Here is a 25,950-nt window from a genome sequence, read left to right as displayed (position 1 = left end):
AGTTACGTGCACAGCCGGGGGGGCTTAAAACTTAAATAACAAACTTTGAGTCCCTTACATGTGATAAGTGAAAAGAAATGGAGCAGCGACGCAGGATGAGTAAGGCGGAGCATGAAAATGAGAGAAGAGAGAATAAAACACAAGGATGCACATAAAATCAACAAGAATTGATGAGCGGGGAAAACAAGAGGGGGAAAAAAACGGGCATGAGAGAGAACCTGCTGAGATTTGCTGAGGTCATACTGGGTGTGGGATCAAAATAGAACGTTTGCAACTGAGGGGATGTGCTTGAGGAACGGAGATTGGGTTCAAGCGTAATCAAACGCAGAGCAAAGTCCGTTGCTGAGCCAGAGGGAGACATGAGACAAGTTTGAGAGGTCCCTGGGGAACGCCGGCGGTTCACACGGGCCCGCGTTTTGGCTGACTCGGTCGGGGCGTGAGTGCCTGACAACCAAGTCTAAATGCTAACATCGCAGCGATCATATTCAGATGGAGGAGGGGGAAAACGCGCTCGTTCACGGCTCTTTAGGACGGTTCTGTACGTCAGCGGACGAAACCCGGCTAAACCGTAGGAAAGGAAGGAATGTCTGTTGATCAGATTAGCAGAAAGATCGAGTTAAATCGACAAAGGGGTCAGGAGGGGAGGGAATATTTGATTTTAATTCAAAGCACATTGCTTTCCAATATTCCTCCTCAAGACTGTTTAATGACATCGTCTGGGGTTTGCCAACTGAGTCACAGGACGTCGTCGTCCGATGGCCATCGTAAGCAAAACGTCTTTTCAAACATCACACTGTCTCCTCTCCCCCAAAAAGACTGTCAGGACAACACATCCCTCCCTGAATCTGAGAGTTTATGGCATCAATTACAGCCGATCTTGTCTCCTTCATCTTCTCTCTCGTATCATTCATTGAATTTTTGTAACACTCATCAGATGACCCTCATGCTAACACAGCCCTCAGAGTTACAAGAGAAGATCTGAATCAGAGGGGGCGCGGGAAACTCCTCTATGGGCTACAGTGACGACTACTGGTTCAATGCGGAATTACACCTACAGGACTGGGACACTGGACGACAGGACTCCTCGCGGGGGCTTCGAGGAGCTACTTCTGCGATCGAGAGGTCGTTGTCTCACCTCGTGAAACGTGACGGCGTACTTGTTTCTCAGCCTGAGCTTCCTGTTGCGAGCCCTTTTCTAGGAAGAGTTATCGAAAGGTGAAATGTGACGCCGTCGATGTTAAAAATGGTGGTGGCGGAGGGGGGGGTGAAAGGCTTTCCACATGACTTCAAGAAGCCTTGATTCGTAATGAGGCTGTACTCTGTGATTTAGTGTGCTCTGACATGTGAAGGAGCGCAGAGAGAGAAGGGATGAATTGTGTGTGCTGTGATATATGAGGCTGTGGGGAATGGCGGGCTGATGGATGGAATGTGAGGGTAGACGTCACAGCAGATTGACGGGTCAGAACACAGAACTTGGTGAGTCACAAATGTCTGGGGGAAGTGGCTTTTTTGAATCTCAAACTCTCAAATACAGCAGCCAGTCTACATTCCAGCCTGCATCGGTGGTTCTGAGCCATTAAATCAAGCTCTGCTAAAAGGTGGTGGAGGCAGAGGTGCCGCTGAGCCACGCAGACCAGGATGAGCGGAAGAGGACTGACAATGATGTATTCTCATAACATTTTAGCAATTAAAAGAAATAGTTGAAGCATCTATCCAAACTGGTTTTCTGAAAGTAGCCCGACGGCAGCGCTGTGCTGCTGAATTCTGTTTCATAGTTCGATGCCAGGTTCGTGCAGGTATGTATCTGAAGCCTGCAAGACTGCCTGAAGGCAACCTGGCTGAAGTCCACAGAAAATGGACTGGTTTGAAAGAAGCAGGCGCCATCTGCTAATCTGTAAGTTTTTACAGCTCTAGCACAGATTTATGGCATATACAGTAAAGTAATGTAGCGTTTCAAGACCTATAAATTCTAACGACGATACCTTTGGCTGGAGGTTGGGGTGCAGCAGGACGTATCCATTTGGATCGATGGCAAAGTAGTATCCATTTGGACCAATCTGGAGTGAAAGATGGATGAGGACGTTTATTGTTTGCGAATGGGGAAAACCACCTAGCATGATAGCATGCTAAAGGCTGCAGAGGACTTTATATATGGCCTTCCAACCATAATGGAGTGCTATCATTCATACTTGGTGGGGAAAATGGAAGCTAGTGTGTCCAGCCTTCACATTAGGGTGTGAGAGATGCGTCTGTCACGGTGCATATAGGCGAAAATAAATAAAGAAATGGATAAATTAACTGACTGTGAAGCGGGGCGTCAGTTTCTTGATGTCGTCCAGAGAAACGTCGATCCCCATCACGCCGAGGATCAACTGATTCTGGTACTGAGGAGGCATGAGAATGACAGAGAGTGTAAAACACACACGGTATCGATCAGCCACCTGTCGCCTGTTCAAACATTTCATTATTCGCACCTCGCCGTTCCTGTCGTCTTTGCTCTTCGTCTTATTGAAAACAGGAAGGGTTCCTGTGATGACCAGACCCAGCTCCTGAGAGAGTTCCAAAGAAAACCAGTTTTTCAAGGTGTTATCTGCAATTAGTCATCTTCCAAGGTCATCAAATTTCCACTTTTTAAAAAAAAAAAATCTGAATTCCACAGTAAAATAATCAGGATGAGCGCCGTACCAGAGCATCCAGGTAGACGTTGGTCCACTGGACCTGTTTGGCCTGCTTGTCTGCCAGCACCATCGGTCGTCCCAGGACATCAAGATACTCCTACGAGAGAGAAATGACAGATTTAAAAGAGAGTTAAAGACATTTTCTTCATCCCACAACAAAACTTCTGCAGCCTCACACCTGTGTGTTGATTCTGATGGCTCCGATGGACGGGATCTCGTAGAAGTAACCTGGACAATGGAGCAGACGGACATCAGGACACACGTGCTCTAAGCAGCAGACGTCACGAGTACGGAGCCACAGGAGTAGGCGACATCTACACAGGTGCCACATTTGAGGCTACAGAGGAATGGGAGCACTCGACGGCTGAAACGGGATGTGGAACAGTCAGGACGGCGGTGTGTGTTCATGTCTCGAACGCACCTTTGTTGGAGCAGGCCATCCACTGGATGGGACCTTTGTCGTAATTGTGCTGTCCCACAGAGAAGGTAAAGATCCTGACCTGGAAAGACCCATTCAGCCAGGTAAAATCTGTGTTCTGTATGGTCCAAAAATGCACCATATTATCTAAAGCGTGTGTGTGTGTGTGTGTGCTGGTGTTTCTGTGTAAGTAGGTTTCAAGTAGCTTTCTCCTGCTTCCTGTCTAGATTTTAAGGTTTTGAAGCAAATCTAAAACCCAAAGGAGGCTTTAAAAAGCCGAGTCGCTTAAAAACCCTTCAAACCAAAAAGCAGCCCGACGCAGATAAAAGCAGCTCGTCAGCGTGCGACTCACAGATAGATCTCGTGTCCTTGACGTTACCTTTTTGTCAGCGTTGTATTTCTCCAGGATGGCCTGGGCTCTCTCCTCCCCACCGTCCGTAAACAGCATGATGATCTTGTTGCAGTTTGCTCTGCTCACATTGGTCTGGACAGTGGGACAGTTTTGGGATTAAGATTTACTTTTATTTCATGTTGTCAAAAAGGAAAGGTTATTAGTGGACTCAATAACTTTAAATCTAAATGTTGAACACCCAAAGAAGGTGAGGATGAATCATTCCTGAGCAGCCATTCTTGATCTCTTTCTGGTCTACAGGGAGTTATACCTGGTTTCACCAGCAGGGGGCAGTAAATGACAAGGATAACATGGACGCCACCTTAAAAGAGACTTTACAGGCTAATTTATAAAGGCTCGAGACAACGAGACAAAACACACCTATTTGGTACTACAGAGAGAGAGGAACTTGGTACTTTACCACAGACAGCTGCTCAAAAGCGAACTCGAAGCCCTTTGTGTAGTTTGTAATCCCTTTTGCTGTGATGTTCTGCACGGCGTCCTTCAGCAGCTTTTTGTTTCTGACGTTGGCCTGAACCAGGTGGTCGAAGCAGGCTGTCTTCTTCACTCGAGTGTTGAACTGGGAAACATTGAAACAATCAGTTATACAAGAATAAATGGGGGGGGGGGGGGGGAGACCCTCCGAAATCTGACACTCCGGCTGACAAATGCAGCGTGCATACCTGGCTTTGGCTAGTTGTGGTAAACAGACACATTCATCAAGCCCCACTAATTGCTTCACATTCTCAGACCTCAACGATCTGGTACCCATGGAAACAGGATTGTGCTGTACAAGAGCAAGGTTAGGCAGCAACACCATCTTTTTTTAAAGGTGAGACATCCCTTTTTCACCCCGCAGTGTGCACAGAACCACGCTCCACCTAGTAAAAAACACCAAGCCTGTTCCCGTCTGCACAGATTCTGAACTGGTTCTATGTTACATTTCCAGTCGGAAGCCTTTGTAGAAGAAGAGGAGAGGAAAGACTTGAAGTCAAACATCCAAATGTCAACTTGTATAACAGAAACAACTGATAATGTTGTTACATAACTAACAGGGGACAGTGGTGTAATAAAGCGGCACGGCTAGCTGTGTGTTAGCGCAACTCCTCTGAAACAATAGTGCAACTCATCGATCTCAACTAATCAATGTGTCTGTTAGAGGGCCAATAGAGAGGCTGGAAACGCTAATCCACACAGACAGGCAAGGAGGCAAAGAGAAGGCTGACAGCGTGTGTGCATGTGTGGGTGGCTTTCCAATGAGCCTCGTGGCCTCAAACTTCCTTTTAGACTGACAATAACAAATATGCTCGTCTCTGCTGCACTGAGAGGCGGAGAAAACGACGTGCAAACACGAACAATTTCTGCCCATTCCCCACCCCCGCTCCAAAAAAACCCCCTTAAAATAACCCTAAATGCCAGCCTTCAAAGACTGATTTCTCTTAGGGAGACTTTCAATTTGTCTGCAAAAGAGGCGGATTCCATACAGAGCAGGGATTTATACTCTTACAGCATGAGTAATCGCCCTCGGATCGTTCGCAGGTTCACGTAATTGCACCCGCTCAGCATCGGCGGGGATTTTTAATCACAAAGAATGTTGCGGGAAGGACAGAGGAAGACGAGAGGGGAGTGTGGGAGGATGAGGTACAAAATGTGACAGGAAGAAGGGTGTGAAATTTAAAGCAGGAAAGTGAGAAGGTGTACCGCATACGAGGACTAATGAGCGCGACTGACACTGAAATCTTATTGCAGCATGTCAAGAAACCCAGATTTGCAGAACTCGAGTGCAAGGGAAGAAACAAAAAAAGGTTTTCCGCATTTTGGCCTCTGACACAAACATGAATTCAGTCACATATTGAAACCCCCTTGAGATCCCATTACAACAGGTTTTGGGTCGTGTGTGCGACGGTCCAGGCCGTTGACCGTACATGGAGCAACTTGGGAACGGATTAGCGGTGACACTGGACAACGGGCTAATCGTAAATCCCTAATCCCAGGAGACACCAGGCTAGATGCAACAACTGCGGCTAACACGTGGGGGCCGGAAACGTCCAGATGAAAGCGGAGCACGGCGAGGTGAAAGCGCGGAGGAACGGAGAGGAACAGGTGAGACGGAAAGCAGAGGAGATGAGGAATGAGCAGAAAGACACATCTGTCCGCATTATTATGATCAGCAGCAGCTGCTGAGGAGGCTACCAGAGCATCACCTGCGACCAAATGCTAACTTAGTCCCTGGGTTACAGGTAATGAGGGAGAATTTATGGATATTATAAGAGATTAATGGTTTAGTCGCAGTTTATCAGGCCCTCAGGGCCAGGAAGGGGGCTTGGAGAATGATCATCTATGAGGGTGTGTGGCTGACAGAGAGATAATAACAGGCAGGGAAATCATCGGATGTCACTGTTTATTTAAACTCAGGGCCTAATATTATGTGTATTCATCTGATTAATCATAATAATACTGTCGATATCAGGGTGGAAATGATCTGGAAATGCGTGTGGAAAACTAAAAGGGGAGCCAGTGAAGAGCTTCAATAATTGCATGTTTCGCGATGAATCAGAGTGGATCCTTCCCGAGACAAAAGGTCCCCGGAGAGAGGAGACGGAGGGAATGCTTGTCTTTGTGCAAAGGAAAGGATGACAGCTTTAATGGCGAGGCCCGCGTCAATAAACACCCCCGCCCAGCCCTGCAGCACGCCGCCTCCTGGTGGGCTATTTTGGTGCGTAATCACGAGCAGACGTGAGATAATTAAAAGCAGCAAATTGGCGAGAGGGTCAGAAATGAGGTGAGATGTGATGGATCGATGCGCCGGCACAAAGGAGTCAACGGGAATGGCAAAGTGACCAAAAGGTGAGTGATGGATGCGTGCTTCCTGGGATCGAATCCAGTCAGGGGCGTAGATTTAATACCAGGGGATCTCTCTCTTTCACACACACCCACACCCACACACACATACAGGTTAAGAGGTTGGGTGGGGGCACGCGCTCCAGACTTTTAATCCTGTAGACCCAACTGAGCAGCGGGTCTTTTATTACAGGTTTGTTTCAGGGTGGCCAGACCTGAGAGAAATCTATACTCCATTACCTGTCATCTGTCTTTCTGACTCTGCCTGTGCACGCGGGCAGGCACGTGCGCGCGTGCGTCCTCATTGAGGCTTCAGGGGCCACTTTGGAGAGGCCTCCACCCATTCACGCCCGCCACTCTTAACCCATCCGCCCTGCGTGCATCACCGGCTCCTCTGCCTCCACTTCCGGAACGCACGTGGCGCCCGGCGAGCGGGAGATGCAACGGCACTCACATAAACGACGTTGACGTAGTCGTCATCGGACAGCGTCTCCAGCATTTCGCTGACTGAGGTCCTGATGAGCTTCAGCGTTAAGCCAGACACACTCCCGCTCCTGGAAAAGATGTTGAAGAAGACAATCTCAGTTCAGTTCGCCCCCACCCCCACCCCCACCCTCCAACCCAGAGGGGGGCATTCCTTCTCTGTAATTATAAATGCCTGCACTCCAGGAAATGCATATCACGCAGAATATATGGAGAAGGCATTTATGATAATTAGGGAAGTCACGACTGAAGAGAGGTTATAGATCATTAGAAACTCACGCATCCACAAGGATTAGCATATCTTTTGGTGAGGCAGCGCCTTGGATATACCTATACAGGACACACACACACACACACACACACACACAATGGTTAACATCATGATTGCTGTAAAAGGAATATTCTATCGTGCAAAATTTTGGAAAACATTGCCAGAAAATGCTGACTTAACGACTAAGAGGAGACTATTTTCCTTCTTTCCATCTAAGAAGCACCCACACTGAAATCCAACCCCACTCAACAGCCCGTGCTCGGGTTTCCTCACCACGGCCTCCTGCGAACATCGTACAGGTCGATTTTACTCGGGGTCTTCCGAGCGTCCATCCAGGGCGAAGCTGCAGGAAGACAATATAGCTCAATTAATTCCGAATCAAGGCCGCTTGATGGAGCTTTGCTGGACAGATGCTGCACCAAATTTACTGGTAAGTGTTAAAAAGGACACAGTTGGGGGGGGTTTAATCAACCATCTGCGCGGCGACACGTTAACCTAGCCGAGGAGAGACGAGACGGGGAACTAAGTCAACATTTCCTGTCTGTTTGCTTTAAGTAACAGCTCCTCAGGAGGAGAGTGCATGTGAGGGAGGCGGAGATGGAACTAAAGGACAGGAGGGGAATAAATTCAGCGGCAATGAAAATTCATGAATATGAGACATCAACTTTTTTTTCGCCCCATAAAGCCATGCAGTGTCTCTATGATGACGGGGAATCTCATGAATAGAAATAGCTTTGCAAGGGAAACACTCAGGCTAAAGATAATACGATACTATCTGTGACACCAAATAAACAATCAGCCAGGGTTGAACAATGGATATTATTTATTGACTGCCTTTGCTCGCTGATGTGTGAATGAAATAAATTCATTTGGCTCCCTCGGCTGTTTGTAGTGATGATTTAAAGCCACCGGCTGCCTCCTAAGTCAATTGAATGATAATCAGCTGAGAAACGCACTACTGATTTAATAAGGAGGGGCGCGCAGGGATGGAACTAAAAATGCACAGGAGGAGGGAGTGATGATCCATCGGGATGTTTCCCGGAGATTAAACCAAGCGGAGAGTTTCGTTTTCTGGTACCTGGGTAGTAGCGGGCCAGGCCCGTCGCACTGCCAAACACCTGCCAGAGAAGGGTGGGGTCTTCTTCCCTGTTCTTCTTGAACACCTCCTCCAAAGCCTCCGTCCAGTTCAGCTCATTCAACACGATGGTGGCTGGAAAAGCACACGTGCGTGTCACATATGGTATCCAAGGTAGTTTTCTACCTTGGATCCAAGGTAGAAAACTACCTTGGATACAATGACCTGGATGACTGAGAATCTACACAGACGTCACATATGGTACACGCTTGAAATTTCCCAACAGTCTATCGGAGCAGCCTGGATTCGGTGCCCTTCGCCTGCCAAACCATCCCGTTCGTGCATGTGCAGGTGGGAGCGTGAGCATCGGGGTGATTGATCGTGTGTGTTGTGGGAAGCAACAGGCATTATGGATGTAATGACACAGCACCAGGACAGCTCGGAGCCACATAACAGTCGCCCTGATGGATGGAGACATGGCACACGCTGCCCCAACGCTGTCTTTCCTCTGTCTTCCCTGCTGCACTGACTGGGACGCTCATTTAAATGTCTCTGGAGGAGAGTTCTAATGGAGAGCGCGTGTGGTTTTATTATGTGGAGATGTTTACCTCGTAAAGCGGGGAATTTTTCAGGGAAAACAAAATAGCGCCGCGGCCCGAGCGTTAATTACAAAACTGGCAAGTGGGGGCAAAGCCGCAGTCAGCGTAACGGAGGCAAAGATGTCGGTTATCGGATGCTCTGGGGAGCAGGCGGAAGCCGACGTAAACACGTTTAGCTGCTTCCTTTTGGGTTACTCTGTCTGTTTAATGGAGCTATTCCTGGTTTAGTCGCAGTATTTAATAAGAGCAGTAGTAGCGTTGCCGCCCGTATTGCCACCGACACTAATGAATTCCCTGGCTGCTCTCCGCCTCGCTTTGATGCCGTACTGAATCTATACCCCACCATGACTTCATCTGCCTGGGATATCAGGGGCTGACACAGTTCACCAACAAAGGTACACATTAAAGGGGGAGTTCCCCTTTACATCTTGTGATTATTGGCCCATTCCCAATAATCTGTTGGGAGAAACAGGAAGATCTGTGGCGCTCTTGCCTTGCCCTGTCAGAAGAAACCAGGTCCTGGGTTTGAATCCGAGCCTGAGGTGAACAACAGAAATCCCTCCGTCAAACGACAAATCTGTATTTTGTCGTCCACAGCTTTTAAGACTGGGCCACACACAAAGGTTAAATTTCAGTCTTCATCCGTGTAGGTGGCCTGTCCTGTATTTTTGTCTTCGTGTTCCTCCGGATCTTTGGTAAACGGTCTGCATTCATCCGCCACTTTTCCAGCCATATTTGTCCACTCCCAGCTTTCCACTGTGCAACTCTGGATTCACCCATTCATGCAATGATGGCAACAGCCCGTCAGGATTCAGGAAAAGCCATTCAGACAGTGATGTGGCACCTTCGACACCTATCTTGGCTCATCATACTCTTCCCAGACACTTTAACATGTAGTGTGCACGATCGAACCAATGACCCTCATATCACTGAGACAATCGCTCAGCAACCTACAGCTGCCCTGATTGTGGCTTGTGCTTTTGTATTAAAGTATAGATGTAAATAAATGTTAAACCAAAGAAGCATTGATCCTACACGTGTGATCTAAGCTGCAAAACCACACCTGATGGTAGGGAAAGAGGACATTTGAGCACAATCGCCACAATCCTGGTGGTGAATCTATAGTCCACAACACTTGAGAGTTGTGGCTGGAAAAAGAAATAAAGCAGATGTGCCGAGTGTGGATGCCAACGTGGGCACCGGACGTGCAAGATAATACCAAGAGTAAATGAGACTTAAGGCCAGATGTCCGCTCAGACATGCAGGAAGCAACAACAAGAAGAATCTCTACATCCAGCATTCACTATCAGACAGCTGCAGTCTCCAGGTGCTCTGAGGTGCTCGCCTCAATACACACGCATCAAACAATCCATATATAGGTTTTGAATCCTATCCTATTTACTGTGCACTATACCTTTTTTTCCTCCAAGTTTCCAAAAGCAATACAACCAAATTCATTTGTGTAGAGCAGCTCCCTCTTTGGCATCACTATTCCGAAGGATCCAGCCTTTGTGACCTTTCTGCCATTCGAGCGTCTCTCTCTTTCCTACCTCTGTATCTCACATGTGATGAGATGCTGCCAGGAAAAGGCGATTTCATGGACTTGCCTAACACCTTACCCAGAAAATCCAATTTTCTTCGGCAGGGCAAAGGCTATTCTTGGAACATTTATAGGGTGAAGATCAAATTGGAGAAAAACCTCAATGACATATGAATCCTCTTGTCTCCTCCTTTCCACCGGTAGAGAAAATGCATATGTGTCCGTACAATGAAAGCAACTAGACTTTTCCTTGAAAGGATTCATCCACTAGCTGCCTCTTTCATTAGCGTCACACACATCTTTCATTTTTTTCGTATCTCTGATTAAACTTTTTCTCTGGATAACTCAAAGCAGCTCAGAGGATCTTTTTTCATTAATTATGGACTCAGCAAAGGCGCCATTCACACGGAATTTATTTTGGCACCAAGTCAAGGCAGCAAAGTAGAAAATATGGTGAATGCTTGTTGATAAAGCAGGTTTACACTTTAAACGAGCCTGGCAGCAGCGTGAACCCAAGACCATCCCTCACACTCACATCTGCTGCAGCATTCGGGGTCAGAGTGAAAGGGGAAGCGTGTAACCTTGCAGCCAGACGGTTTCCCCGCGGAGTTGTGGACAGGCTGAGGAAGTCCATCCGTTCTCCCGTACCCCCAAATCACTGCTGACGCATCGCATCTCGACGCATGTTAATTAGTCAACATCTCAATAATACACGCTGCCATGGTAAAATATGTAAAAAGGAGAAAAAAAACATGCAAACTACAAGCCAAGCAGCAGCAGTGCAGCTGGCTAATGAAGAAAAAACCCTGCCCAGTAATTGGACTGATGTTCCAAACTCATCAGGAACCATATGTGCTACCTTTGTGCAACATATCACTCACAGTTAGCCACAATATGACCACAGCGTCACCCAAGAGCTCAGAATTTCACCAAAAAAAAGGCGCTGTGATGCATAATTCAAACCATCTTCAACTGTCCTGTCTTAAGTCATTGACATTCACCTTGTGCTAATGTCAGAGGGACTCTGGAGAAAGAAATGATTCAAAACCACTCAATGTAAATGTCACCACATGATGAGGAAATGATCAGAAATGCATTTTTATAATAAAGCAGGTAATAAGTTTATTGAAGATGTATGTTTCCCTCCATTGCTTTTATTGATTTTTCCGCGAGCTTTGCAGGTTAGCAGCCGCGAAACTCTTCAAATCCTGCAGAAGCAGCTGCTGGCATCTGAACTGGGAGGTTGGCGTCAGAAAGGCTCCTGTTTGCCAGGTAATGTTGCGTTGTTATTGCAGCACAGTGGCTAATGGGAGCTTCCAAATGTGGCAGGAAGGAAACGCAAATGTGGATTTTAACAGATGACCCAGCATCAAGTGCGGGAGAACTAATGAAGGATATGAAAGGATGTTTTCTTTTTCCTTCCTGTGCTTCTCAATCGTTCAGAGAGACAAACAGGAACATGCAGGTCAAGTGCAACAGCAAACTCCCACGTAAAAGGAAAGAAGACTGAAAACTGTGTAATGCAATAAGCACTGACAGAAGCTCTGGCTCTACATTTCTGCAATTAAAAATCACCAGAGGTGTAGTAAAAGCACACATAACACAAGCTGCCCAATAGGGTTTGAATCCCGTAATACTGAAATGACACAGCTGAGAGAGAGCAGAGCAAAACTAAAGCTCCTGCAATGCTGAGTCACAAAAAGATAAGTACAGTATGTAAGTAAATTTGCTACAGGCTCAGTCGCTAAACAGTGTCTGCTGTAGCCATGGTTACTGTGCTTGCACTTGCTTGCTTGTGTATCTGTGTGTGTGTGTGTGTGTACTCACATCCATCATAGATGTCAGTGGGGATATGAACAGCCGTGTGGTTGTAATCTGTCAGACGTTTAAATGTCGGGTCCTCTTTAAAGTCTGGTCGCATCCTATATTTCCTCCCCTCTGTCTCATTTGCATCCAGCTGCGTGAGAAAAAGCAGGAAGACACAGAGGATGATGAGGACAGCAGGTTTATGGCATCACGCCGCGCGCCGCCGCCTTCCCCTGGATTTCTGAAGCATCCTTGAATGTTCGAAGCAGCAAGAAACAGACGATGCATCCTCATCAGCTCGCGGCCGATGTAATAATGCGTCGTGTTTCCCACCTTCCCCGCTTGTTTAAACGCACGCCGCCATTGTCCATATGCCTCATTCTCACTTAAGAGGGAACAGAAGAGAACCCTGCTTGGCTGTGCCCCATTTTTGAAATTAGTAAACTTTTTATGTTTTATTATGTTTTTGCAGCAATTCCCATTTACTTGAAAAGTCGAGTGTGTGTGTGTGTGTGTGGATGATAGAGAAGAAGAGATGTGGAGGAGCTGGTTGAGGGTAGATGGGGAGCAAGAGAAGAAAAACACGAGAGGGGAGGGAGTGTGAGTGCGAACAGTCGCTTCCTAATAAAGCAACAGTGTAGCCAGCTCATACATCTCATCCGTCAATTAGGGAGAAAACATGGCAGGAACCTCTTCACCTGAAAGAAGAGGAGGGGGAGGGGGGGGCTGAAATACAGGGATTGATATAAAGCCTGGTTGGAGAAGGAAAAAAAATGTGTGTGAAAAGCAAAAGCAGGTGAAAGGGAGGACAAGATGGAGTCTGTGCAGCTAAAGAATATTACTGTAGGAAGGAGAATAAACGAAAAAGCAGAGGTCTTACATTGTCCTTCGAGTTGTAGTACGCAATTTCATCATCCTGGAAATAAGACAGAGAAAAATAAATGTACACAATGTTGCAGCGTGACCCCCCCTCAATTCTGAGTTCTGCTCTTGGTTTTGTTATCAGTTTTCGCTAAAATAAGACTTGCTGTTTAGTATGAGGCGTGCTCATCTTCTTTTTTTAACATCTATGTCTGGGTGCCATTTGCAATGATCCAGTAAAGTCCTTCCCTGCCTGGGAGAAGGCAATATGCTGGATGCATTTAGTGCTCGCGCCGTTGTGACAATCCCACACGCTCCTCTTTCCCATCACTTTAATTGGCAGCTCTTAGAAAGTGTGGGATCTCTGATCTGAATGATGGCTGGAACGCATCTCGCCACAGACTACAGCATCATAAAACTCACGCCGAGGGAGCTGTAATCGCTGCCAGAGACACGGATGCAACAATAAACATCCATTCAGAGGCACAATCGCTGCCAAATGAAGAACATTCCAATACGTCACCTCAAACTCGTCCTTCCACACGTACTCCTTCTGGAAGTCTTCAGCGGCCGTGGCCAGTTTCTGGTGAGGGGGAACAAGACAGCGAGGCGATAATGATCTCACTTGCAAAGCCCAAACCACAGGGTCACCACCGTCTTACACCGTCTTACGTCCACTAAAGGTCGCCATGTTCCTGAAAGCCCGAATAAAAAGGTTGTAGCGAGTGGTCACGTTATTGCTCGTGACAGAAAGATACGGATGTTCTTTAACTCAGACTTCTCCCGATTAGGGAGGGTGATACACCCAAAGGAGTGGGGAGATGAGCGCTGAGATACTTAAATGAGCTCCTGGTATGAAGGCTGATTAAAAGGCCCTGTCAGACAGCGCAGCCCATGCTTCACCAGAGCGACACGCGTTTGAATGTTCGCCATGATTCATTTACAGGCTGTGCGACAATTATAGTCCCCCCCATCATGGCGGTGTCAGATTTATAACGAGTCGTGGTAGAAATACAGCGGCGACACGGTGTTCCTGTAGTCTCTTGATGGGAGAGCGGGATTTGATCAGGAGTCTCCGAGGAACGGCTGGAGATTCCAATCACCCATCGCAGCTCTACCTCGGCATTGCTAAATGATTTAATTTGTGGGACTGACCTTTGATTGTTATTTACGCTTTATTTAATCTTGGAATCGTTGAGGACACACAAACGGACAATCAGCACATAAAGTCAACAGGTTACAAGATGTAAAGGGGGATAGACAGTTAATGTCATTTATTTACTATTTATCCCTCCAGCACCCCTTTTGAGGACTCAGTTGAGGTAATGTCCAGTCACTTAGCGTTTCCTTCGGACCCAGTCGTCAGGGGCCGTAACCCAACCGGGTTTTCTGTTTCAGAAAAGGTTTCACCAGGAAATACAGGATTCCATGTGAAAGCCGTGTCTACCTGGTAGGACAGAAATCCCGGCTTGATTGCAGCCCTGGAGGACCAGGTCTGGACACCCCTTCCTTATAGCATTAATGCTAATTGTCCAACGCTAACAGCCCTTTCAGGTAGTGAAAATCAGCAAAAATGTTCTCACTTTGTCCTCCATTTGCTTGTGAATTGCATATTCAGGGCTTCACTATGAAGCACAAGGAAATACACACACACACGCATGCACGCGCACACACGCTGTTTCTTTACTGCTTTGATTCCGCCCTCATTATTTTTCTTTGGAGTGAAATGAGGGCAAAACAGAAAACAAGAGCGCCGTGAATTCTGCTGCGCTCAGAAGTTTAAGGAAACACTCACGTGGAAGGCTGCTGCTACGACAGGTTAGCGTGTTTATGTACTTTTAAGGCTTTTTTTCCCCTTTTTTTTGTTTCACTTGGTTGCACAATTTGTGTGAAGTGCTTCACGCGACTAAAATGTATTTTATTTGTTTTTAAACTGTTTACAACTGCTGCAAAGGGGGAAATATTCTGGTGATTTTGCTAATAATTGTGAAAGAGAAAATCTTTGATGGTATTCTAACGCGCAGCAATTAACTAATGCTTGTTGCAAAGCCTGTGATGCAAATTCTGTTTATAATGAGAGAAGCGAAACATTAATTTATTCATTGACTCAAGGTGTGGCGGTCCTTCAGTCTTTCTTGGCTCAGCGTGGAATGCAAATGAAAGCGCAGCAGGTCAAATAAGACAGGTGGGAATCCGAGGAAGACAGAAAGAAGAACAAAAACAGTTCGACAGACCTGTGTTTATGTTCGTTCAGCTAAATCTAACCCTAACCCTAACCCTCAGTCCGGCCCTGGTCTCTCTCCTCCTGCACTCTAATCACAACCCCAAGGAAGAAAGGATCGCCCCTTAAATAAATTTCCCTATCAGGCTGATTTATTCCACCCAGGGAGGGTTATCACAGCCTCAGAGAAGCTCCATTCAGAGATATGTTTCAATTAAATGGACCATTAGCGACTACATTAAAGTGTATTTACATCTTAATCGGTAGACGAGCAATAAATAAATGAGATGTTTATGGAACTGTTATGTGTCTTTGACTGACTCTCGCTGAGGTGAGAGTGTGTGAGACCATGTGTCTGCTGTCAGCACCGGTGCCATTCTTGATCAACACTTCCATCCATTTGGCCCCCGGTGGTGGGATCAGTTCCAGACCCGTCACCGCCTCCTCTGCACTGGCTGTCACAGGCTAAATATACACGTGAGCCATAAATACACACAAACACACAAACAACACTGCAAACGTAATGATGCTCTCAGCTGTCACACATATAGAACCAGTATAGGATTACACATCTATCTATCTATCTATCTATCTATCTATCTATCTATCTATCTATCTATCTATCTATCTACCTCGGGTTTGCGATGACGTTCGGTTTAAAGAGATTTTTAACGTACAATAATCCGAATGAAGTGTGATCAAACCAAGGCTTTAATAAAGGTTACACTCTCAAAGATGAATGGATGGATTCCACAAGGGTGCGCATCACATATGTAGAAAGCCAAACCCTGGTGTGATACACACACACACAACCCTATCGAGGAGTGCAGACTGACAGGATTTTTAAAAATTCATGACAGCACTTTGACGTGCCTCCTCTCTCCTCTGGGGGATATGAAGGTGGGGGGGTGGAGGTGGTGAGGAAACACACCTAATTACCCCTCTCCTTTCTTCTCTTTTTTTCCCCTGTGCACCAATCTCAATCTCCGTTTGCCAAACAGAGGCTACCCTGAGCAAACAGCGTAGTGCTTTGACAACAGAGCTTTGATTGGATGAGGCCACTTACTGAGTGGCAGCTAACCTCTGTGAAACTGGCGACAGTTCATAATGGAGCCGGTGGAAGCTGCTCTGTCTGACAGCGCATCACAAGCCAACGCTGGTCTGGTCAAGCCCAAACAGCCCTGCAATGATTCAGCTAATAGGAGTACCTGGGACAGACCCTGGGGATTGAAGGTGACCAACGTTTTCCAGGGATCTGGATTATGGTCACATGATCTGTGTGTTAGGGTGTCCCTGGGCATGTTGTGCTGAGTCGTGAACCAGTGGCTCATGTGCGCACGTGACATTCTGTAAAGCTCTTTGAGGTGCTGGAAGACATGGAAAACACTCGCAATTCCGAGTACATTCGCCGTTCCCAACAGACGTAACTACTCATTAGTCTCTCTTTCAGATACTTTACCATAGACGTCCCTCCTCCACACCATAATGAGCCCACTCCCTCGCCACATGTCCACTGGAGACCTGCAGAGCCATTGATCTTCTTAATGGGCAAGGAAAAATAGATGGTTATGGCAAGTTTGGGAAATGGATTGTTGGGATGTGCAGCTGTTTAAGATGAGAGACCATTTCCTAGCTGGCGCTGCTACGACAGACTGGTTGATTGGGTAATACCTAGCTAGCCCCACCGGCCTGAGCCGTCATTCTTGCTTGGGCAGTGAGAAAGCGGAACATGGCTTAAAGGATCGAGGGGGAAGATGAGGCAGGCTCGGCTAAACCTCGTAGAGCCAGACACACTCCGCCTGCATGTGTGTGTGTGTGTGTGTGTGTGTGTGTGTGTTTCCCATGTGGATGAAATCAATGGACCATTCAGAGCATTCTGGCTTCAGCTCCAGACAACAACAGCCTTAAAGATCATTAATGCCTACTGCCACTGTGATTTCTCCACTTCTCCTCATTCATGAATGTTGTTAATTCATCCTAATTTAATGAGGTGGCAGGTCGAAAAAAGAAGGAAATAAGGATCAGTCCAGGGAAAGCAATACATTTCAGATGCAGTGATGGAAATTAGAGGAGCTGCTCCATTTTTGCTCCATTTGTTTGCTGGAAAAAGAAAAGCACCTTCCTGTGTGTACCAGGGATGTTTACATAGGGGCAGAGGAAGAAAAATGGTGTTGACGAACAAGCAGCGTCCAAAAGAACAGAGAATGTGGGGGGAAAGTGAAGCGGAGAGGGGTGACGAAGAAGATTTGCATTGAGAGAAATGGAGAGAATCCAGCAGTCAGAGGTCAGGAGGTATAACGGGAGGAGAGGAGTGAAGCAGTGAGGTGGATGGAGAGCAAGCAGCAGATGTGGGGGCCCAGGGGAGCACAGAGCTGCCCCTCATGCCTCCCCTCACGGGCTCCAGCAGGAGCAGTTAATGTACAGCTGCTCTATGTCTTCCTCCCTCGCCCAATGTATCTTGTTTCCTCCACTGGGAATCTGAATTCTAATGTAAAACGATGATTGACAAGCAAAATCTCAATCTAAATTGAATACATCAGTGGTTTTACACGTGATATTAAGGACGCCGCTTGGCGGTCTTGCGCAAGGTCAAGCTGAGTAGGAATGAAGGAGTGACTAATAAAGTCTTCACCTCTCAACTTCTCAGATAAATAATGTGATCAGGCCTGCAGGAATGTTCCTAAATCACTGTTGAGCAAGGGTTGAGAGAAGAAGAACATCTCACATTTGTTTCTGGGAAAAGGCGAACTCTTTTAGAAAACCCTAAAAAAACTACGACTTGTCGTGTCGCTGTGGTACTGATGGTACTTCTAATGATGATAAATGGCCACATTTTAATAAGATATTACAGCATTTTAACATTTAGGTTTAAGTTTTAGGTTTAGGAATCAACAATGACGTCCTAAGATGCCTTCAGGAAAATCCGATCTGCCGTCAGGTTTGTTTAAAGTAAAGCTAAACCATGCGCTGGTTTAGTCAGAGCTCCTCTATTCTTGTCATCACAACTCCCATGGTCACGGGTTCAATGCTCAGCACAAGGCTGGCAGAGACATTGAATGGTTGCCATGGCGCATCCCTGTCAACCCCCGTCAACATTCTTGGAAGCGCCTCATTTGTTTTTTGGGTAAAGCAAGAGTTTATTACTGCTTTACCTAACAAGAGGTCCAGGTCATCTTAAAACCCTGAGTGGGATGTAACAAATTCAGATGGCTAAAGAAATGTTACTTTTACGCTGTAATATGAGAGTCAAACCTCATGGTGCAGTCAACCGCTGTAAGCTAATTAGAAACCAAGGTGGGTCTTAATGTACGACAACTAATTAGGTGCGTCTGTGTTTTGTTTCCCTGAGATTTAAATCCCCTGCATGACTCCAAAGCGCAGACAGATAATTGAGCTAATAGTGGCTCACAGCTGTTCCGGATTCTTATTGTCCCTCATTAAAATTATTTTGGTTTTTATGCTGTCATTATTTGCAATACAAGTTTAAAAAAAAACTCTCCTTAATTCAAATAAATTTGCAGGAATATAGAACCCAAATAATTACATTTTAAAACACGCTGAGCAGTTACTAGCCGATTTATTTTCACATATAATTTAATAATGAGGTCAAAAAGTCCAATAATGAGCAAATGGGCAACGGAAATCATTTGTTCCGAGGCAGATAAAGGCCACAAATAAGTAAAAAAGACTGAAAACGATGAGGTTCTATTCTGGCCAGGACAGTTCATACGTAAGAGCTCAGTGTAGAACTCCTGCACTAAGCCCCTCCCACTGCAGCAAAGACCACACCCACTTTGTGTTCGAACAATTCTCTGGTACAAAATTTTCAGTGGCCGCAGGAGGTAAAGAAAAGTGTTGTTTTTCCTGCTGGCGAGGAGAGTTTTAGATAGTTTTAAGGAACAAATGGTGCTGGAGATGCATGAGAATTGTTGCACCATGTGAGGTATTTAAAGACAATCAAATCAGTTATAAATCCATTTATTTCTCGGGAGGTTTCCATTTTAGTTTCTCAGGAGGTTTCAAATGTCCCAGCCAAAACAAACTTTGTTCTCTTTAACACCTTGAGTATCCAAGAAAAAAGAGAGTGAAAAATCTCACACACTTACTATGGAAACTCCTAAATCGGGGTTGTGGAATTTTTTTAAAAAAACGAAAAGATCAAGAGCAAGAACAAAAACAAATGTTGCTGAACTTACAAGCCTCCAGGTCAGAATTATCCTGACTTTTTACATAACTCGGCATTCAACAAGTATCTAATGAGTTCATCCTGACAACTGTAACAGCATCATTATTTAAATAAACTGAGATTCATGTTGCAGGTTGTCAATTTGGCTCATTTTGCTGAGTGATGTCACCGCTCATCAAAACACAAACCCTATGTGTGTCATTCCACAGCAGTTATGCTAACATTCCTACGCCCATAACTGCTATTGACTCAGGTCAAAAAGTCACATTTTTCCCATCTACAGGGAAGGGAATTTAGTTGGAACACAAAGTTCTAGCATTTAATTACAGCCATTAAACACATTCCCTTGTTGTTGTTTTTCTTCCATGTGTAGCTGGCTACCTGTTGGATTTACAGCCCAGAAGCCCTCGATTTAATTTTAGTCATTTAAATGTGCAGCTTGGCTGATGGTGACTGTGACAAACTCATCTCCTGCTGGCACCTTCGTGCCCTAGACGAGCGTGGGAAGCGCAGCGCCGCCAGCCAGGGACCGCTCAGTGATGACGCCTTCATCATACATGCGTAAGCGCAGCTACCAGCTAAGCTCCAGGACCTTCTCAGTCCTCCGTGTCAGTTTTCGAGAGGTGTCAGTTTAGCATCCGACAGTGCGGATGCTAAACGCTAATCAGCAGAAGTCGAGCTGTCAAGTAAAGTTAATTTTACGGAACATGATCCGCAAATCAACAATTCCAAATGTTTAATGTTTGCTCTTTTTTTTTTTGTCAACGCAGTGTACATTTCTCAAATGTCTCATAGCATCCAGAACCTGGTTCACACACTCCCTCATCTTTATTATTCAGCCTCATGGGGGCGGCAGTGAGTAAATCCTGATTCCAGGATTTCAAGGATTCTTCAAGCAGGACCCTGGAATATCACTCCTATAGGCTGGTGTTTGGCCATGGGAGGGGGTTGGGAGGGGGTTGGGGTTGGGGGCGCAAACAGGATGGATTGTAAACTAGATTCAGCAGTGAACAGGCTGTGGCAGCGAGGCCTGGACAGGCACACCACAGCGTGGCACATGCCGCTGGATCGGTGCCAGCGTCGCTCAGCAGTTGTAGGCGGTCCAGAGCGGATCTGCTGCGCTTTAAATCCAGCCTTTAAAGTGGCTTTCCTCTCAATTCCACCTCAGTTTAGGTCAAAAATCACCGCCACGTTTCCCGTTTCCCAGATTTCCCAAATTTTAGCCGCGAGCGCGTTCCGACACACATCACAGTTGTCCATGAATATATTAGGCTCCTGTCTCTGGACCACCGTAACTCTAGTTAGAATTCCCCATCTGTACTACCTCCACCATCCCTACCCTACACACACACACACACGCACACACACCTTGTGCCTGCTTAATATAATCAGCAAAGAGAAGAGAGGGGAGGTTGACTAACATCTGCTCCAGAGACTGGAATATGTCTCTGATCGTATCACAGCCGCCGTTCATTAGCGCACCATGTTGGCGCCGGCAAACACACAAAAAAATTACACACACATGCCGAAAGAACACAAAAAACATAGATAATAAAACAGGAAGAATGTTGCATCTTGTGCTCATTATCCTAACAGCCGCCTGATTAACGGAAATCTGCTTCAGCACCTGGGGCCAAAATGGCAAATAAACACCGGCACAAAAGAAAAACTTGAAAACCCTTAAAAATGGAGGATCGTCTATATGGGGAATCTACGGCTAATCTACTCAATTGTCCTAGGAGGAAAGAGCAAATTTGTTAGACAACCCTCCTGCATGTGGAGAGGGATGGGTAGCAACGGAGATCCGGCCTGTGCCTCCAGCCTGGGGGAATCCTGCCAGTGTGACACGGTTCCTGGACATGCCAAAGCTGGAGCCGGATCCCGACAAATCCGTGGGGTTATCGCTCAAAAACGGCAAAGTGAGCGAGGGTCAACAAACCGGGCCGCTATGGGATGGGACGCTACGAGGGGATCAGAACCGGAGGATGGGCTGGATGCAGCCAAGCATGAGCACGCTGCAAGTTAGAGGCTAGCAGGGACTAGGAGCTGTTGGCGGGATTCAGAGGATATTGATGGTGTAATACTCTGCCAATCTTCACTAGATAATTCTTGGACTTTTAGTCGCCGGGCTGCCGGTGACAAACTGAGTCCATCTCTCTAACGATGGTGTTTCAGGGAAAGATTAAGGCAATAACTGCCTTCGCTCACTTTATTTAGTTTGACACTGAGGGTTTAATCTGACCTGCCAGCTTCTACTTTTTTAAGCCAAATTTATCATCAGGCGGAGAAAAACAGGGCTTTGAGGAAGGAAGACCGCTTGATTTATTGATAATGTAATAGATTCTAGATGAAATCCAGCCTCAGGTCTCTAGGAAAAGACAAAAGATCCTCATTTACATATGGCAATTTAATCTAATCTAAATATATGCGTAAATATATCTAAGGAAGGAATCCAGGAAAGGATACCAAAATAAGACAACTATGATATATGCGTGTAATATAAAACCAAAGAATAATGGACATTGGCAAGGCAGTAGATAAAGTAATTGCACCAGTCAAGCGAGGCCTGTTTAATTAGAGCTCAGCTAATGCAAACCTCATGATAGTTGGAGAAGGCCTACGCCATATTGTCATAATTAACTCTGCTACTTATTGAAGCCTCGCAGCATTGTTACTATCCCATTACTCATCAGAGAAATCCGCTATCCCCGTTCCCATCAGCCAGTGTCAGGTGGTTACAACGAGTGTAAATATTGCGCCTTAATAATTCAGAAGCTATCAGAACGTCCGTATCATCTGCATTGTTTAGACTTGGGCTGGAATGCCTGCATGGCGTGTTATCCGGCGTTAATATCGCAACATTTGCGAGTCCCCCTTATGGCGGCAGGTCAAAAATGGCCATTTTTCACCACGCTCTCGTCACACCGTTTGCGTTTAGCCGGGTTTTGCTCACTCTGCGCTACGGGAAGCATCGACACCACCTCAACACATCCTGTTTCCTTTTTCAGAGCGTGAAGTGTAAAAACTATAATAAAGCTTCCTCCTGTAATATGCTGCCAAAAATAATTACTCCTGAATATTTGATGCTCGACTTGTGCCACTTGTTTTATGACCATGTGCACGCTTGCTAGCTTGTTAGCACATCTGTGGCTAACAGGGGAAATACTGTCTGCAGCACTGAAATCCCCAGGAGTCTTTTATGTGTGCAGTCATCTGTCCATCCCCACTTGTCCTTCCACATCATCTATTCGTCCATTTACCCCCCCACCCCCCCCACCCCACCCCGTATCTCAGGGCAGAGGATTCCATATCAGCGTGCCTTCAGGTTACCCCGTGAAAAAGGAAGAGACGCCGAGAAAAAGGGGGGAAGTGATCGATATCCAGAGGTTCGATGGACTATCAGTGTCAGGTTGGCCGATCCCCCACCCTCCCACCATCTGCCACCGACCCACAACACACACGGTAACACACAGACTAGACAGAAACAAGCACACGCAAATAAAACTCTGGTGGCAGTTTTACAGCAGGACGCTTGAACAGTTCACAGCATTAGTGGAAAAACAATATGAAGACCAGAGTTTACTTAACACAAAACAGACACTTGGCAGGAGTTGTGTTTGTGGGGGCTCGTGTATCCTCTAGCGCTAATAAGACAACAATAGCGATGCCTTGAAAAGGCAAAGTAGGGACCGCTGTGATCTTTGTAGCCATGAAAACAGTTCCCCTGTTCTGATGTCGCTGATGAGCATCTCTGACCCAATTCTGTGGGAAAAAAAAGCTGGAGAAAAGGGGAGAAAAAGAGAACATCCCCAGGGTCAAAGCTCTCATTAACAGCCTCAGTCCCAGAGAAAAAAAAGAGATCTGGGTTTTCATTTAGGAATGTTTCAGACCGTGTTTCTATTCCACTGGGGCATCAAACCCATATTACAAAACTCCATCTCAAGACTTTTGATGCTCGGGGCCAAAAAACTTGAGTAATTCCTCAGAAATGGGTTTAAAACATGGCAAAGGAAAGAGTCTGTCAGTGCAGACTGCGGTATTTTCCGTGTAAATTTGACTCCAAATATTTATTTCAACCTTGATGATTCAACTTTTTTCTGCTCTGGAACCGACGGCTCCTTCGGTACAGCTCATTTGTATTAGCTGGATCACATGCTGAGCCTTAAACCAGAGTTTATGGATTCTCACAAAGAAAATGGAAACCTAGTTGTACGCGTTTGTGGAGAATTGATGAAAAGCTCTCCCTTGTGCTCCTCTTCATCCTCCCAAGCTTCATCGTCTCCAGTCAGAGGCTTTTAAAAGCTCTTGCACATATCACGTATCCCATAAACACCCAAAGAACAGGAAAACATCCTAATCTAAAAAGTCTCAGGGAAGCAGATGGAGGACTTGGTTTCCCCCGACTGTTTCCGCCTCTAAGTGGGTTGAGTCTTACCTCCAAGGCGGCAGACCTTTTCCGCAGCAGCTGCTCGATATTCCTCGCCGCTCTCGCCACCAGCTCCTCGGCGTCGTTCTGCTCCACCGTGTACAAATCTTGGTTTCTCCGGAAAATCTATGAAGAAACGGGAGCGGCGCAAATAATATCAAAACCAGCTTGTAGGTCTGGATCACAAAGCTGTTTGTAGACCGTCAGTAGAGTATCGCGCCGATCAAATCTAGCTAGCTTTGGCACATGTGTGTTTCTTTCTACATACATGTGTGGGGATGGTGATGTGTACCTGCGTGAGGCTCCTCCCAGCCGTGGCTGTGTCCGCCAGGGTCACCAGCTCCTTCTGCATCTGATCAACCCATTCTTTGATCCTGCAGGACAAACAACACAACCAGCAGACACTCAGATCTCTGCTCTGTGGATACTTCACAGGCGTTTTCACCGTGCAATTAAGCTGTCGTCGCCGCGTTCGACATGGACCATCAGAGGAAACGTCTAGACAAACCCCCCCCCTAAAAAACCCAGATTTCAAAAACGGCAGCAGAGAGTCGCTGCGGCAGGTCGGGGGAAATATCAAACGCTCCCCGCCTCGATTGGCGCCACTACAATATCATCCCCTCAAACACGTGTCAGCGAGCGTCACCTCATAACGGCTCCTCTCTGAAGGTTCAAACATGGAGCCACCAAATCAGAGAAGTGTCAGCCGGAGTTGTGACTGGTGACGGTGATGCGACCGGACAGGGAAGAGGTGGCAGCAACCCGCCGCTTCATCAAAGAGTCCTCGGGGAGGGGGGGGGGTGGATAGTGATGCCAGGTCTGGCCTGCCGGAGCCCACACACTCCCTCTCCTGCTTTTATCTTACGGTTGGGCCATAATGAGCACCAGCAATGCACGCTATAGCATATGTATGTTACTGCACCCTCCCCAAAGCTAGTGGCCTTGGACAAAGCGTGGATGAGGGGGGGAATGACAAAGAGCTGATAAATTATGCATTGAGATACACTCCGGCTTCAATAATCTCAGACATCTGCAGGCATACCTTCTTTGACAAACTTGCAGGGAAACACGCTTGAGCGTACGTGGCCGCGTGCTCAGACACGGGAGCATTAAAAATGCATGAGGGAGCTAACGGTTTGGGATCAACGCGCATTCACACCGACACAGAATCAGCTGCAATCTGGCTCAGGCGCAGAGCCGGGCAAAATCGAGAAGAAGCATTTCTTCCTTTTTATTCTATTCTTCTTCTTCAGTGTTTGTGGGTATGAACATTAGAGTCACATCATCTCTGCGAAGCTCGAAGAGTCTGATATCTCACTGATTCCTCTGACAGGACTACTCAGGATGTCGGGAATGTGAAAATTAAATTCTGTTTTAGACACCTGCTTCGGGCCTAAAGAAATCTACAGGTAGCTAAAACTAGTTGGCTACTGGAACAAGTGACCTCTCACCCTTGTTTGGGGTATAAAGAGAACCAGTTATGAGCTGGTTTATTCCTATGCGACAGATGTAGAGGTGGAGGTTTCCATGGGGGAGGAACATATTCCACCCACCACACACACACTTCTCAAATGACAATCATGATCTATTCCTGCGAATCCCCCATAAACCAGCAGCACGTTTTACAGTCAGGGTGAATGAGCTACACTTTATGGTTGCGACTGATTTCGCTCCACTAATGTTGCTCTTTGCATCTGGATTTTTAAAGGTTTGCTTCATCTCTTCTGTAAATCACTGGATCTTTTTTTCTAGTTCACCAACGCCAAAGATAAAAGGATACACTCACTCCTAACAGGTGGCTGGTAGCTTGTTTACCTCAATAAAGAGTGTTTCTGTTACACGCGTAGTTTGAAGTTGATCCTAAAGACACGACAAGGGTTTATAGATCCAATTGGACCTGATCTGGGGTGGGCTGAGGAGACGAAAAAGGAGATTGGGGCACTGGCATCCACACAGTGGCACACGCTTCCTGAGTCAACAGGCGGAGCTGCCGTATTGTCGCCTGGCAGGTGAGTAAATATTTGATATTAGCAGCCAATTGTCCCTGGTTCATTTCAAACAAGAGTACACAAACAGTTCAGTTGAGGTCAGCGCGGCATGTTTAAAATAGACTAAAAATGCTAGCTTTGTACGAAGCATGACGTCATACCAGTG

General features: G+C 46.4%; 1 protein-coding gene across 7 annotated transcripts in view; it reads right to left on the bottom strand.

The window, feature by feature from the left end:
* LOC101064543 (voltage-dependent calcium channel subunit alpha-2/delta-1) overlaps window positions 1–25,950 on the bottom strand; it is a 42,387-nt gene that overhangs the window by 14,235 nt on the left and 2,202 nt on the right. For all 7 annotated transcript variants that reach the window (XR_003889674.1, XR_003889673.1, XM_029842280.1 and 4 more), the window contains exons 2-18: window positions 24,089–24,170; window positions 23,806–23,922; window positions 13,487–13,546; window positions 12,983–13,018; window positions 12,124–12,253; window positions 8,161–8,292; window positions 7,356–7,425; window positions 7,091–7,141; window positions 6,783–6,882; window positions 3,909–4,067; window positions 3,476–3,580; window positions 3,100–3,178; window positions 2,857–2,906; window positions 2,686–2,775; window positions 2,475–2,549; window positions 2,304–2,384; window positions 1,983–2,057 (exon numbers count right to left, since the gene is read on the bottom strand). Coding sequence is in view for 5 of the 7 variants with exons in the window: in XM_029842280.1 (XP_029698140.1) it covers window positions 1,983–2,057; window positions 2,304–2,384; window positions 2,475–2,549; window positions 2,686–2,775; window positions 2,857–2,906; window positions 3,100–3,178; window positions 3,476–3,580; window positions 3,909–4,067; window positions 6,783–6,882; window positions 7,091–7,141; window positions 7,356–7,425; window positions 8,161–8,292; window positions 12,124–12,253; window positions 12,983–13,018; window positions 13,487–13,546; window positions 23,806–23,922; window positions 24,089–24,170 (1,492 nt within the window). In the remaining 2 variants the exon portion in view is untranslated. The remainder of the gene's footprint in view (window positions 1–1,982; window positions 2,058–2,303; window positions 2,385–2,474; window positions 2,550–2,685; window positions 2,776–2,856; window positions 2,907–3,099; window positions 3,179–3,475; window positions 3,581–3,908; window positions 4,068–6,782; window positions 6,883–7,090; window positions 7,142–7,355; window positions 7,426–8,160; window positions 8,293–12,123; window positions 12,254–12,982; window positions 13,019–13,486; window positions 13,547–23,805; window positions 23,923–24,088; window positions 24,171–25,950) is intronic.

The sequence above is a fragment of the Takifugu rubripes genome, chromosome 9, assembly GCF_901000725.2.
Source record: "Takifugu rubripes chromosome 9, fTakRub1.2, whole genome shotgun sequence".
Taxonomy (NCBI): Eukaryota; Metazoa; Chordata; class Actinopteri; order Tetraodontiformes; family Tetraodontidae; genus Takifugu; species Takifugu rubripes.
This window is presented reverse-complemented; position numbering and strand designations above follow the sequence as displayed.